The 16,252-nt window shown below is 43.9% G+C and overlaps 1 protein-coding gene across 13 annotated transcripts in view; it reads right to left on the bottom strand.

Moving 5' to 3' along the window:
* The window catches only part of rapgef6 (Rap guanine nucleotide exchange factor (GEF) 6), a 330,858-nt gene that overhangs the window by 189,373 nt on the left and 125,233 nt on the right, over nucleotides 1-16,252 (bottom strand). For all 13 annotated transcript variants that reach the window (XR_013499761.1, XR_013499760.1, XM_078230817.1 and 10 more), the window contains one exon: nucleotides 12,829-12,904. Coding sequence is in view for 11 of the 13 variants with exons in the window: in XM_078230817.1 (XP_078086943.1) it covers nucleotides 12,829-12,904 (76 nt within the window). In the remaining 2 variants the exon portion in view is untranslated. The remainder of the gene's footprint in view (nucleotides 1-12,828; nucleotides 12,905-16,252) is intronic.

Below are 16,252 nucleotides of genomic sequence, written 5' to 3'. Positions count from 1 at the left end.
AACTGTGAGGACGACAGTGGAAGACTTCAAGAGCACAAAGACATGCTATATGAATGAGAAACATCAAATCATACAATGCAGAAGAGGCCCTTCGGCCCATCAAGTCCACAACGACACAGAACCTCCCACCTAATCCCATTTACCAGCACTTGGCCCATGGCCTTGAATGTTATGATGTGCCAAATGCTCATCTAAGTACTTGTTAAAGGATGCGAGGCAACCCACTTCTACCACCCTCCTAGGGAGTGCATTCAGACAATCAACACCCTCTGGGTAAAAATGTTTTTCGTCACAAACCCCCTAAACCTCCTGCCCCTCACCTTGAACTTGTGTCCCCTCGTGATTGACCCTTCAACTAAGGGGAACAGCTATTCCTTATCCACTCTGTTCATGCCCCTCATAATTTTGTACAAGCAATCAAGTCACCCCTCAGTCTTCTCTGCTCCAATGAAAACAACCCAAGCCTCTCTTAATAAATTAAATGTTCCATCCCAGGCAGCATCCTGGTGAATCTCCTCTGCACCACCTTCAGTGCAATCACATCCTTCCAATAATGGCGGCCAGAACTGCACACAGTGGTGATCATGGCTCGGAAGGGTGCGGATAATGGCCACTAAGAGATCAGAATGCCTAAATGGCAGAACAAAGGTAAGCAGAGTGTCAAAGAGCATGTAACAGATGACCCTAGTGGAGTGTGGAGTGTGTGTGTGTGTGTGTGTGTGTGTGTGTGTGTGTGGTGGTGGGGGGGGGATAGAAAGTGACACTGAAAAAAAATTGAAAAATGAAACAATGTAAGAAATGAAAATTAAAAAAATAGAAATAACATACAAAATGAAATTAAATAAATTGATGGAAATGGGGTGAAGGTGACGAGAGTTCATGGTCTGAAATTGCTAAACTCAATGTTAAGTCTGTAAAATGCTCAAATTGGAAGATCAGGTGCTGTTCCTCCAATTTGCATTAGGCTTCACTGGAGCAGTGCAACAGGCCAAGGATGGACATGAAAGCAGGATGGTATGTTAAAATGGCAAGCAACAGGAAGGTCTGGGTCATGCTTGCAGACGGTCCGAATGTGTTCTGTCACCCAGTCTGCGTTTGGTCTCTCAAACACTGAGTAGACTGCATTGGGAGAAGGAGGTGCACATGAAGTGCTGCTTCACCTGAACAGTGTATTTAGGCCCTTGGACAGTGAACAGGGAAAAGGTAAAGGGGCAGGTGGTACACCTTCTGCGATTGCATGGGAAGGTGGTCAGGTGTGATGAAGGAGTGGGCCAGGGTATTCTGGAGGGAACGATCCCTGCAGAATGCTGACAGGGGGAGTGAGTGGTAGATGTGTTTGATGGTGGCAGCATACTGGAGTTGATGGAAATGATGGAGGATGATCCTTTGAATGCGAAGACTGGTGGGGTGAAAAGTGAGGACAAGACGACCCTATCTTGGTTCTGGGAGGGAGGGGAAGACGTGAGAGTAGTGGCGCGGGAGATGGGTTGGACATGCTTGAGAGCCCACAATTAACAAATACGGAACATACATCAGCAACACCATTTTTGAAAATGGCATCATCAGAATGGATACAATGGAGGCGAAGGAACTGAGAGAATGGGATGGAGTCCTCACAGAATGTGGAATCTGAAGAGCTGCAGTCAAGGTAACTGAGAGAATCAGTGCGTCATGGATACCAGTGGACACATTAAACTTACTGTTGGGAAGTGTGAAGTGATGCTGTTTGGTAGGAAGATCAAGGAGAAGAAATATAAATTAAAGGATACAATTCTAAAGTGGGTTCAGAAGAGAAGGAACTGAGGGTATATGTCCACAGATCTTTGAAGATGACAAGGTAGGTTGAAAACGTGGTTAGAAAGGCATGAGAGATCTTGGGCTTTTTAAATGGAACTATAGTGCACAAAAGTAAGGCGGTGATGATATACCTTTATGAAACACAGGTATGCCTCAACTGGAGTATTCTGTCCCATTCTGAACAGAACACCACACCTCAGGAAGGGTGATGTGGAGATGCCGGCGTTGGACTGGGATGGGCACAGTAAGAAGTCTCAGACCATCAGGTTAAAGTCCAATAGGTTTATTTGGAATCACGAGCTTTCGGAGCGCTGCTCACCTGATGAAGGAGCAGTGCTCCGAAAGCTCGTGATTGCAAATAAACTGTTGGACTTTAACCTGGTGTTCTGAGACTTCTTACTCAGGAAGGATGTGAAGGCATTACAGGGTATGGAAATGATTCACAAGTCTGCTCTCCTGGACGATAGACTTCTGTTATGTGGATAGACCAGCGAAGCTGGGGTAATTTTCTTCAAAAAAGTAAAGATGGAAAAGAGATTTGGTAAGAGTTGTTCAAAATCATGACGCGCCTGAACAGAGTGAATAGAAAGAAACTGGCAGATGGCTCAAGACAGTAAGAAGTCTCACAACACCAGGTTGAAGTCCAACAGGGTTTATTTAGTAGCAAATACCATGTTCACCCCAGTCCAACGCCGGCATCTCCACAGATGGCTCAAGAACCAGAGAACACTGATTTAAGTGATTGGCAAAAAGCTACAACGCAATAAAGAACTTTTTTTAAAAAGCAGAAAGTGGTTAGGAGTTGGAATGCACTGAGAGGTTGATGAGAGAGAGTCAGCTGTGATTTTAAAAAGGGAACTAGATATTTATCTGAAGAGAAAAAAATTGGAAGGATGCAGGGAAAAGGCAGGGAGTGGGATGAGCCGAGTACCTCTTATAGAATGCCCACACAGAGACAACAAGCCAAATGACCTTTTCTGTGCTTTAACCATTCTATGCACAGAACTTTGCCCACCCATCTGCAGACAGCGGGGGTGGGGTGGGGGGTAAAATTCCCCGGGTAACCTTCCCTCAGCCTCCCCAACCCCTGTCCCCTTTCTAACCCGTTCACAATATTTTGTAAGGTGGACGAGGCCTCGGTGGCCTGCCCACACACACTATAATTGAGACCCTTTACGACCAGTGTTTGCTGTTGAAACCCATCTGGTTCTCTAATGTCCTTCAGGAAAGGAAGTCTGCTATCCTTACTTGGTCTGCCTGTGACTCCAGACCCACAATAATATGGTTGACTCTTAACTACCCTCTGAAGTGTGTGATGGATATCTAGTATGTGGTTCATCTAAATATTTTAAAGGTAATGCTTACTTCTGGGAAGATTAAAGTTTAACTATAGAAAATGGGATATATGCAAATAAAGCAACTTGGACACTATTACATTTAAAAGACAAGAGCCAAAGAACAGCTTACTTAGCTCACTAGAGACATGGGGTGGATTTAACAGCCTCGCTCATCACAAAACTGTAAAACCCCGCCTGAGGTCAATAGATCTTTCTATTGTCCGCTCCTCACCTGCTCCAATTCCTGTGGCGGGCGGGACGGTAAAATTCCGGCCATGATAACTACACTGGTTGCAAAGAAGTGCAGTCCAGAGAGATATTTTGTTTTGGGATTTAGAATTAAATTAGTTTTAAATCATTCAGCAAACACTGAAAAGCCTAGTTGTCGTGGAGATGGCTGGAGTTTAAGTAGGTTCTCTGGTTTACCTATGTATTTGCCAGAAGAGCAAGTGTCACGTAACAAGGGAATAGGATACTGAAAAGAGCTACTGCTAGCAAGCTCCAAGCAGTTAGGGCTCAGCAAAGACTGGGGAGCTAAGGCCTAGTGGAAAGTGGGTGGCACGGTAGTACAGTGGTTAGCACCGCTGCTTCACAGCACCAGGGACCTGGGTCCAATTCCCAGCTTGGGTCACTGGCTGTGTGAAATTTGCACATTCTCCCCATTTCCTGCGGGTGCTCCGGTTTCCTCCGGGTGCTCCAGTTTCTTTCCACATTCTGAAAGACGTGCTGGTTAGGTGCATTGACGTGAACAGGTACCAGACATGGGGAATTTCACAGTAACTTCACTGCAGTGTTAATGCAAGCCTTACTTGTGACGAATAAATAGACTTTTAACTTTAAGTAGTTGGTGGCGTGCCAGGCAGTTAGGACTGAAGTCCTGAAGCCACTTATAGCTCAGAGACCGGAGGTCAGTGAAATTTGGAGGCAGTGTCAGCTGAGTGAAGCGAGCAGTCTGTGAAAGAGTTGTGCTGGTAATTAGAGATGGGAGCGCAACTTTGTGAATTCTGCGGAACGCAGTCTCAGCAGAAGAGACTGAACCATCTGGACATGTGCAGTTATTGAGGCAGTCTGAATTATAGCATTTGAGGGAGTTCAGAGAATAGGGGTGGGATTGCTCATCCCAAATCTGTAAAATCCCACCCTTGGTCAACGGACTTTCCCATGCTCCGCCCCCTCGCCTGCTCTGATTCCCATGGCAGGCAGGCTGGTAAAATTCCAGCCTAGATCTTAAAATGTGAGGAGATTAAATCCTTTGTGAGAGATTTGGTGAGGGAGACAGCCTTTGAACGAGATATTGTGACTCATAGAAGTCATTGACATCTGGGTGGGTTGCTGTGAAATCTTTGGGAATTGTCTTGATCACATCTGCCATTTAATGTGCAGTGTGATGTGTTCAACCACAGTTTGCATGTTAATTCATATTCACCTCATGTTTACTTTGAATGTTAGAATATAAGATAGATATTGCAGATGATTTAACATTTCTAACTTTGTACAGGAAAGTTTATTTTGCTCATTTAAAACTCTGGAGTCTTGTGGCTTTATTACAATTTCAAATTACTTTAAACAAAAATGCCTAGTAATCCACTCACTTCAACAGCAATTAGGGATGCTTGCCTTGCCAGTGATGCTCCATCCTAAGAGAAAAATAAAGAGATAAAATGAGGCCAAGGGCCCAGCCTCAAATTTGAGACTGCTGAGAAGAGTTCAGAGGCTTGGGGAAAGCCTGGCAGCTCACACTGCTTGGGCCTCAAGCAGGAAGGTGGAGGGTTTGGTGGGGGGGGAAGGGGGTGCCTCCTTCAAGGGTGTGGGTGAAACCACACCCTGCCTGTTCCCAGGTCTTCTCCTTCCCCCCCGGCCACAGGTGCTCCCTCCACAAGACCACCTCCAGCCATTCAATCAAGAACTTCAATCCTCCTATCTCCCCATCCTATCCCAGCCTGCCCCACCATGAGACAACTGCACTTTCCTCATCCTGGATTCCGAGGTGGAAACTTGGGGCTGATTGTGGTCCTGGCCACTGCAATCACTGCTGCAACTACAGGGCTGCTGGCCAATCTGACTGGCCAACAATTCTCTGAGGCGATGGCCTAGTGGTATTATCGCTCAACTATTAATCCAGAAACCCAGATAATGCTCTGGGGACCTGGGTTCGAATCCCACCACGGTAGATGGTGGAATTGCAATTTCAATTTTTTTTTAAATCTGGAATTAAGAGTCTGCTGGTGACCATGAAACCATTGTCGATTGTCAGAAAAACCTATCTGGTACACCTAATGTCCTTTAGGGAAGGAAATCTGCCGTCCTTATCTGGTCTGGCCTACATGTGATTCCAGAGCCACAGCAATGTGGTTAACTCTCAACGACCCTCTGAAATGGCCTAGCAAGCCACTCAGTTGTAACAATCACTACAAAGTCTCAACAAAGAAATGAAACCGGACAGACCACCTGGCATCGACCTAGGCACCGGAAAAGACAACGGCAAAACAAACAGCCCTGTCAACCCTGCAAAGTTCTCCTCACTAACATCTAGGGGCTAGTGCCAAAATTGGAAAAGTTGTCTCACAGACTAGTCAAGCAACAGCCTGACATAATCATTCTCATGGAATCATACCTTACAGATAACACCCCAGACACCATCATTACCATCCCTGGATGTGTCCTGTCCCGCCGGCAGGACAGACCCAGCAGAGGTGGCGGCACAGTGGTGTACAGTCGGGAGGGAGTTGCCCTGGGAGTCCTTAACATCGACTCTGGACCCCATGAAGTCTCATGGCTTCAGGTTAAACATGGGCAAGGGAACCTCTCACTGGTTACTATGTACCGTCTTCTTTCAGCTGATGGAAGTCCTGCCCTTTTTTTCATTCATTTATGGGATATGGACGTCTTGGGATACTGCAAAGGCAATGGGCCCTGATAACATTCCGGCTACAGTACGAAGACTTGTGCTCCAGAACTTGCCGCTCCCCTAGCCAAGCTCTTCCAGTACAGTTACAACACTAGCATCTACCCAACAATGTGGAAAATTGCCCGGGTATGTCCTGTACACAAGAAACAAGACAAATCCAACCCGGCCAATTACCACCCAATTAGTCTACTCTCGATCATCAATAAAGTGATGGAAGGGGTCATCAACAGTGCTATTAAGCAGCACCTGCTCAGCGACGCCCAGTTTGGGTTTCGTCAGGGTCACTCAGCTCCTGACCTCATTACAGCCTTGGTTCAAACATGGACAAAAGAGCTGAGTTCTAGAGGCGAGATGAGAGTGACAGCCCTTGACATCAAGTCCACATTTGACCGAGTGTGGCATCAAGGAACCCTAGCGAAACTGGAATCAATGGGTACCAGGGGGCAAACTCTCCACTGGTTGGAGTCATACCTGATACATAAGAAGATGGTTGTGGTTGTGGAGGGTCAGTCATCTCAGCTCCAGGACATCTCTGCAAGAGTCCCTCAGAGTAGTGTCCTAGGCCCAACAATCTTCAGCTGCTTCCCTCTGTCATAAATTCAGAAGTGGGGAAGTTCGCCGATGATTCAGCACCATTCGTGGCTTCTCAGATGCTGAAGCAGTCAACGTTCAAACGCTGAAGCAGTCCACGTTCAAATGCTGAAGCAGTCCACGTTCAAATGCAGCAAGATCTGGACAATATCCAGGCTTGGGCTGACAAGTGGCAAGTAACACAAATGCCAGGCAATGACCATCACCAATAAAAGACACTCTAACCACCGCCTCATAACATTCAATGGTGTAACTATCACTGCATCCCCCACTGTGAACATCCTTGGGGTTATCACTGACCAGAAACTCAACTGGACTCGCCATATAAACACAGTGGCTACAAGAGCAGGTCAGAGACTCGGAATACTGCGGCAAATAACTCACCTCCTGACTCCCCAAAGCCTATCCACCATCTACAAGGCACAAGTCAGGAATGTGATGGAATACATCCCACCTGCCTGGATGGGTGCAGCTCCAACAACACTCAAGAAGCTTGACACCATCCAGGACAAAGCAGCCTGCTTGATTGGCACACATCTACAAACATTTAATCCCTCCACCACCGATGCTCAGTAGCAGCAGTGTGTACTATCTACAAGATGCACTGCAGCAATTCACCAAAGATCCTTAGACAGCACCTTCCAAACCCACAACCACTTCCATCTAGAAGGACAAGAGCAGCAGGTAAATGGGAATGCCACCACCTGCAAGGTTCCCTCCAAACCCTCACCATCCTGACTTGGAAATACATCGCTGTTCCTTCGCAGTCGCTGGGTCAAAATCCTGGAATTCCCTCCCCAATGGCATTGTGGAGCAACCCACAGAACATAGATTGCAGCAATTCAAGAATGTAGCTCACCACCACCTTCTCAACTAGGGATAGGCAATAAATGCTGGCCAGCCAGCGACGCCCATATCACACGAATGAATTAAAAAGGGAGGACTTCTATCCAAAGGAGAAATGCACACCGGCTGTGGAACTGCTGAGATCAGCAGGAATTCTAATGCATTCCTTCAAATTTCCCTCTAACCAACATTTGGTCATCTATCGCTGAGTATCATATTTTTGTTTTATAACACTCTTAAGGAGCACCTTGGTACATTTACTTCATTAAGAGCACCAAATAAGTAAATGCTGCCATTGTTGACATCCTCGTGTAAAGTTATTGGATATAGTGAACCCAAGCATACAGTTTTTACAAAATGTTACTTTCTGTCTGAGTTACAGCTGAAAGTTTTAAGTGAAGAGCAGGAAAATTATTTTTTCCAAATATCAAACTAGATCAGATTAAACATGGCACTGCTGAACAAAAAATATCAATTTTTATTCTACATTTAGCCTGGAATATATTTGGTGTAATGAGTACTGCTGAGGGCATTTGGATAAAGCTTTCCTTATGCTCAAGCTCAATTTTTGCGATGCAGATACATCGCAAATCCTTTGCAAAATGTATCCACACAGGGTGACCTGCCAGGCTTGAGCTTCGTAATTTGTGACAGCACATCACCATCATGAGACAGTAAGATAATATCCATCACCTTAAAGAATTAAAAAACAAAATATAGCCAAGTGAGTTATGTGAGGAACAAATTTAACACAAAAGAGTTAAAGGAATTAGTCGGTGGATCATTAAAGTACTAAAAAATGGATCGTGATTTACTCACTTCAGTATTATTAAGATATTTTCTTCTGTTCAAAGTGAAATAACAGGACATGTAATTAAGCAGACTTCTGATTCAATACAAAACTTAAAGACAGAATGGGGGCTTATACAAGTTTCAAAGAATGAAAATAAGAGGCATGCATTTTGCTTATACAACTATACTGAAGCATAAAACAAAAGCAGAATATCACACTTGGCACTGTTCTCACAAAAGTTGAGACAAGCAAGTAACACCACACTAGTAAAGAAACAGCATTGCAGTAGCTCCAAAAGAACAGTATGACTCAACGACAACAATAGTATTAAAGAAAATCTCAAAGTCAAATTTGCGATGATCAAAAGTCACATTTGTCTTTCAATAACATTTTCCCCCAACATCCTCACATTTTTCGGATTTTCAGCCCCTCAAGGGAGTCATGTGCTTTAATACATGGGCATATGGTTATATAAGTGGCCCTGCTTTAATATGACAGTGGCAAAGGAAAACCTCCTTTTTTTATCCTTATGTTCACACAAATACATTTTTGCCGGAACACCAGTCAGGAGGGGAAGGCTGATCGTTTTTTTCTTCCTTAGAAATACTCGGTCAAATATTGCTACCCGATTTACTTGAAAGGATGGCATTTCTCCTACTCCTCCAAGGTCACTATTTTCAACATAGGCTCTGTAACTCAGGATGCTTGTTCTCAAGCAGAAAATAGAATCATAGAATCCTTACAGTGCAGAAGGAGGCCATTTTCCCCACATCGGTAGTGGGGAAAATTCTCGAACCCATTATTAACGACTTTATAGCACAGCATTTAGAAAGCAGTGGCGGGATCAGACAGAGTCAGCATGGATTTATGAAAGGGAAATCATGCTTGACATATCTGTTGGAATTCTTTGAAGATGTAGCTAGTAGAGTTGACAAGGGGGAACCAGTCGTGATGTATATTTGGACTTTCAGAAAGCGTTTGACAAAGTCCCGCATAAGAGATTATCGTGCAAGATTGAAGCGCATGGGACTGGAGGAAGTGTATTGAGATGGATAGAAAACTGGTTGGCAGAGGGGAAATTAATGGGTGCTTTTCAAATTGGCAGGCAGTAACTAGTGGGGTGCCACAGGGATCGGTGCTAGGACCCCAGCTATTCACAATATATTAATAATTTGGGTGAGGGAACAAAATGTAACATCTCAAAGTTTGCAGATAATACCAAGTTGGGTGGGAGGGTGAACTGTGATGAGAATGCAGAGATCCTTCAGAATGATCTGGACAGATTGGGTGAATGGGCTAATCAATGGCAGATGCCATATAATTTGGATAAGTGTGAGGTTATTCATTTTGGAAGCAAAAACAAGAAGGCAGATTACTACCTGAGTGGCTGTAAATTGGGAGGGGGGAGTGTGCAGCAGGACCTGGGTGTCCTTGTGCACCAGTCACTGAAGGAAAGCAGCGGGCAGTAAAGGCGGCAAATGGTATGTTGGCCTTCATTGCGAGAAGTTTCGAGTACAGGAACAGGGACGTGTTGTTGCACTTATACAGGGCCTTGGTGAGGCCATACCTAGACTATTGTGTGCAGTTTTGGTCTCCTTTTCTGAGGAAGGATGTTCTTGCTCTCGAGGGAGTGCAACGAAGGTTTATCAGGTTGATTCTAGAGAAGACGGGACTGACGTACGAGAAGAGATCGACGAGGTTAGGATTGTTTTCGCTGGAGTTCAGACGAATGAGGTGGGATCTCAGAGACTTATAAAATTCTAACAAGACTAGATAGGTTAGATGTAGGGAGGATGTTCCCGATGGTGGGGATGTCCAGAACCAGGGGTCACAGTCTGAGGATTCGGGGTAGACAATTTAGGATAGAGGTGAAGAGACATTTCTTCACCCAAAGAGTGGTGAGCCTGTGGAATTCATTACCACAGGAAGTGGTTGATGCCAAAACATTGAATGCATTCAAGAGGCGGCTGGATATAGCACTTGGGGTGAATGGGATCAAAGGTTATGGGGAAAAAGCAGGATTAGGCTATTGAGTTGGATGATCAGCCATGATCTTAATGAATGGCGGAGCGGGGTCGAAGGCCGAATGGCCTCCTCCTGCTCCTATCTTTTATGTTTCTATGTTTCTATTTGACTCATCGAGTCTCTACTGACCACAATTCCACCCAGGCCATATTCCCAAACTCCTGCTAATCCTTCTGATACTAGGATCAATTTGGCATGGCCAATCAACGTTAGCCGCACTTCTTTGGACTGTGGAGGAGGAAACCGGAGCACCCAAAGGAAACCCACGCATACATGGGGAGAATGTGCAATCTCCACACAGTGACCCAAGGCCAGAATTGAACCCGGGTCCCTGGCGCTGCGAGGCACCAGTGCTAACCGCCCTGCTGCCCTGGTAATCCAGTTATACTACTTGATTGAAAAAGGGGATATCTGTATATCTCACTCCTGCCTTAACATCAGACCAGGAATCAACGCTGTTGAAATGCAGGAAACCCTGATTCAGAGTGTAATCATACCCAAGAAATGTATGTTAAAATTTGAATTGCAAAAGATGCTTAAGTACTCTGCTTAACTTTTGTCATATATTTCCCATAACAGCTAGATGATTTGATATTTTGAAATGACTTTCCATATTTTCAAAGAGAAGTGACCAACTTCACAATTTTTCAGTAGGAAAGAGTTAAGTTCAGCCACAGGTTTCTACCTCAACCACATAAAAACAAACATGCCCAGAATTTTCGATATCTGGATGGTTGTACCTTGGAGATCTCTAAACCTGCTGGGGGATCCCTTGGAAAACCCACTGCATGGACTACATGAGAATTGCCCAGATATTTGGGCTCGTTGTCACTGATCAGAAACCTCAAGGTATATTATGAAGTCAGACTAGGCCCCAATAATTTTCTAATTTTGGCATCAGAGAGAGGATATAATGTTTCACCTCAGGCATGATCCTACAAACATACTGGGAAGCTTTTATCAAAGCAAACTTTATTTAACAACACAGTTTAATTATAAGAAATTAATTAGCTTAACTTTTAACACTTGAACAATACATAAACACGACAAGATACAATTCTTAACCGCTAACCTATCACTATGAGCTCCAATCAACTCCCTTATAGACTTAAACTCCTCTTTAAAATTAGTTAGCAAAATGCAGGCATACTTGCTTTGCCTTAGCTTATCAAGCTTTGGAGCTTTCAGAAAGTCTTTGGAGAGAACCGAGAGAGTGAGAGAGACATTGCTTTCTTCTAGCAGCCCAGGCAACAACTGCCTGTATTTTTAAAATGAAAATAAAACTAGTCTTTTCTTGCAAACTTTGTTCCTCCCATTAAGCACATGACTCTGGCCCTGTCAATCAATCTAATCAAAACTTGACTTTGAAACCCTAGGAGAAACCTATGTAAGCACAAGTGCATTATAGCTCTGTCTAAATTGAGTACTTAGCTTGTTCTCCCAGCTACTAATTTGGTTTTCCAAGACAAACAGCCACCCTGCAAAACAGAGCTGAATTTTAAACATACCCCTTACAAGGAACATGATATAAATATATTTCTTAAAGGCACAGACTTCCAAAGGGAAATTCCTCTGCGCCTGGAACTCGTCAATGCTCTGAGTTCGACTTGGAGACTTCTGATAGTTCCAATACACTTGCAGATTACCCAGGAAAAAGGTTAGAAAGATAACTATATAAACTTACCCTCCCCAAAAGCCACTCCGTCCCACTTCCAACAACAAACCACCAGCCCCACCCCCCTACCTAAACCCCCCAATTACCCTCCCTGACTCTACCCTTACCAATTCCCAACTCTATCACTCCCAACCCTATTCCCTCACCCACTTACCTGCTTCCCTACTCCTCACCCACTTATCTGCCATCAAACTCACTTGCTTGCCACTCTACCCCTTCATGCGCTTAACTTTCTCTCTGTCGCTTTTTCAAAGTGGGCTTTTAGACATTTAAGCAAGTGACGTAAAAAGAAGGCATCCCCTGACCATCTTGTGCTAGGAAGGAGTTCTCCCTGTGTCTGTGTGGATTTCCTCTGGGTGCTCCAATTTCCTCCCACAGTCAAAGATGTGTGGGTTAGGTTGAAATTATCCCTTAGTGTCAGGGAGATTAGCAGGATAAATATGTGGGGTTACGGGGATAGGGTCTGGGTGGGATTGTTGTCAATGCAGGCCTGACGGGCCAAATGGCCTTCTTCTGCACTGTAGGGACTCGCCCAATGTAACATTCTACCCCACTGACAACATTGGGATATACTCATTAGTGAGATGGCTACCAAGGTTTCCCACTAATCTTCCAAACCAATGGGTCTATGAAGGACTACTCCGAGAATAGGTAATTTCCATCTTATTCCTCCATTTTATGAATTTAGCATTTGTTTTCCATCAGCGACTCCTCAAAAGAGCTGGCTTATTCATCAACTTTGCTTCACGTTTGTCAAGACAGCAGAACTACAAATTGTCACGACATTAATTAAGTATAACATAAAATACACAACACAGAATGTCTGAGCTCAGTGGATGAAAGTTTGTAAACTTACCACAATCATTTCTGAAGTTTCCAAAACGGTACATTCACAGCCTCGTCTCAGGCTTCCTGCAGTCTGTTTGCCAAAACTGGGACAGGGTAAAGAAAAGGAAACTGGTTTACCAATTATACAAATTATCCTATCCACAGCCACAACATTTGTCCTGAACATACACAGAGTTAAGATTTTTAACATAGCATGAGTGTTTGATATGGTTTTTCAGTTGCTTGGGGGATCCTGCTTTCAGAAGTTAATAACTGGCAGAGTCCACTCTTCCAATTGCCCAACATTTTACCCCACTGACAACATTGGATATACCCATTAGTGAGATTGCTACCAAGGTTTCCCACCTTTATTGCTAATCTTCTAAACCAATTATTAAAAACTTCTGGCTTAGTCAAGATTAGCCATATCCACTGCCATGTACTTTTTGATTGATAAGCGTGACCCAAGTATCGATCGCCCTTAGTACAATTTATGATACCATTGTAACTGAAGGATTAAATTATGGTATTGAGAATTTTAAAATAAAACTGCGCTGCAACTTTCCATCTGATTAAACTAGGCTAACCTCACTGTTGACTTGGCCAAAGACCTGCATTTACGTACATTCCAAAGTGCTTTACAGCCAATGAAGTGTTTTTGAAGTGTAGTCACTGTTGTAATGCAGTTATTGATTAACACGTACAAGACAGGATGCAAACGTACTCCGATTGGCAGGATATGGCAACTGGTGCAGGAATCTATCTGTGCTGCAACTTCAGCTTTCAACCATCTTAATCGATGACTTGGGAGGAAGAAAGGAGGAAATAATCAAGACTTGCAGGTGAAGAAGTTAGCAGGTAATACTCAGCGCAGTGTATTGCAGAGTTGAGAAAAGGAAGTTTGCCCTAGGAGTAGGGCTCTCCAACCATTTATTTTCTTCTTTGCTGGACCTCTCTCTTATTTTATGCTTTCATTCATTTTTCCTATTTTTCCTTACCTTCTGTACACCTGTCCATATACAATACCCCATTTTTTGAAAGGATACAAAGTCAGATGATGACATAACTTAGACACAATCATGTTTGTACAAATGAGCTAAATACAAGGCAAGGCACAAAAAACATTGGAAATCGATATGCAGGAGACAAGAGCTCAATGCATGTAAAGAAAAACAGGGATTGTTTTAAAAAACTGAAAAGGCGCACAATGTTGGACTTGATTGCACATAAGTAATTTGGCCTGTTAGGCAAGTAAATTGAAAACAAAGGCCAGGGAAATAATTAAAGCTGCAGGCAAGAAGAAAAAGTGTGCACCAGGCATCTATAATCAGCAACAGTACGTTCACAGTCCAGTAAACCAATAGGCGACCTGTTGTCAGACACATCACATTCTGAAACTAAGACAGATACCACCCCAAACAGATACAATGCATCATCAACTTCCTTCAGACGCTTGTCACATTATGAGCCAACTGGTCTCACTGGAACTCTGTCTTTCACATGAGGATTTCCAATCTCAATGCTCAAAGTACTCGCTTTGGAATCTTCTCCCAAATAATGCTTTCTCTTGGATGCCTTCCACAAGTGTCCACCTGTAGGGTTTCGATCTCTCCTTCTGATGTTCCTTCTTCCTGGATCGTCACGCATATTCAAGCTTCGCCTTCTACACATGCTCTCAGATATTTAGCCATACCAATCGACCACTACAGCTACATAGGCCCATGGTAAGGAGTTATGGACATTTGGCTGCCTCCTTGGATCTCTGGCTTCTCACAGGCCTATTTTGCTTGAAGGCTGCTTCCTGTAGCTTTCTCACTTTAAACATGGAGCCTTCTTCTGCTCCTCACACTTAACTTCGATTAACAGGGCCTCTTCAAGATTCCTGTTCTTTTCCTATGACTTTAACTTAAAGTTACTTTTACTATTTCAAGGGCTATAAAACTTAATTGAAATTGCAGGAATACAAACAACTCTAGACCTGATGTCTCCATTGAAGCTAGACCCCAGGTTTCACCTTTTTAACCAACAAATACATATAAATTAAACTTGAAGCTTTATATTGTTCCTAACACCCATAAATACAAATACAAGATACTTCACCAACCATCGCTATTTCCTAACATAATTTCAAGAGTCTTTTTTAAAATAATTTATGGGATGTGGGCATTACCATCGATGGCCAGCATTTATTTCGCATCCCTCGGTGCCCTTGAGATGGTGCTCAGCAGCATTCTTCAACTGCTGCAGTCCTTGAGGTGTAGGTACACCCACAGTGCTCATAGGGATAGAATTCCAGTCTTTGCTGCCCTTGTCCTTGCCCTTGCCAGTGTCATGGATTTGGACGGTGCTGCCTAATAAACCTTGGTGTCATGCATCTTGCAGATGGTGCATACTGCTGCCACTGTTCGTTGGTGGTGGAGGGTTTCAATGTTAATGGAAAGGGTACCAGTCAAACAAACTCCTTTGTCCTGTATAGTTTTGAGCTTTGAGTGTTGTTGAAGATGCAATCATCTAGGCAAGTGAAGAGTATTTCATCACACACTTGACTTGCGCCTTTAGATGTTGGACTTTGGGGAGTCAGGAGGCGAGTTACTTGCCGTACCAGTCATAGCTTTTGACCTGTTCTTGTAGCCACAGCATTTATATGGCAAGTCCAGTTCAGCTTGTAGTCAGTGGTAACCTCCCACCCCTCACACCCACCCCACCCCACCCTGCCCGGGTGTTGATAGTGGCAAATTCAATGATGGTAATATGATTGACAAGGGCTGATGGTTAGATCCTCTCTTATTGGAGATGAACATTGGCTGGGATTTGTGTGGTGCAAATATTATTTGCCAGTTGTCAGCCCAGGCCTGGATATTGTCCAAGCCCTGCTGCACTTGAGCATGGCCTGCTTCAGTATCTGAGGAGTCGCAAATGGTGCTGAACATTATACAGTCATCAGCGAACATCCCCACTTCTGATGGAATGAAGATCATTGATGAAGCAGCTGAAGATGGTTTGGGTCTAGGAACTACCCTGAGGAACTCCTGCAGTGATGTCCTGGAACTGAGATGATTAACCTCCAACCACCACAACTATCTTGCTTTGTGCCAGGACACAGTGGAGCCATGCTGTGTTAACTCAGTGTTGTTACAATGACACAACACTTCGTTAGAGCTGGCCGCTGCCCAATTGATACTTCGGGACCAGTAACCTTCATTGTAAATTAGACAGAATTTTAAATTCCAGCTAGTTATTAAGGGAATAAAGCGAGAAGATTTCATGGTTTTAAACAAACAGAATTTCTTTTACCATACAAGAGCCAACAAAGCAAACACAATGCCCACAACAGTGGGATCAGCTGACCAGAATCACAAAGGCTGGAGCTGTTTGTGCTATACTTACCCAGGTTTTGTTTTACACAGATTTGCTTAAAAGCACAACTCAAAATAAATCAGCAGGAGTGTCAA

Source organism: Mustelus asterias, chromosome 16 (genome assembly GCF_964213995.1).
Source record: "Mustelus asterias chromosome 16, sMusAst1.hap1.1, whole genome shotgun sequence".
Lineage (NCBI taxonomy): Eukaryota > Metazoa > Chordata > Chondrichthyes > Carcharhiniformes > Triakidae > Mustelus > Mustelus asterias.
Note: the sequence above shows the minus strand (reverse complement) of the source record. Positions and strands in the feature narration are given on the sequence as shown.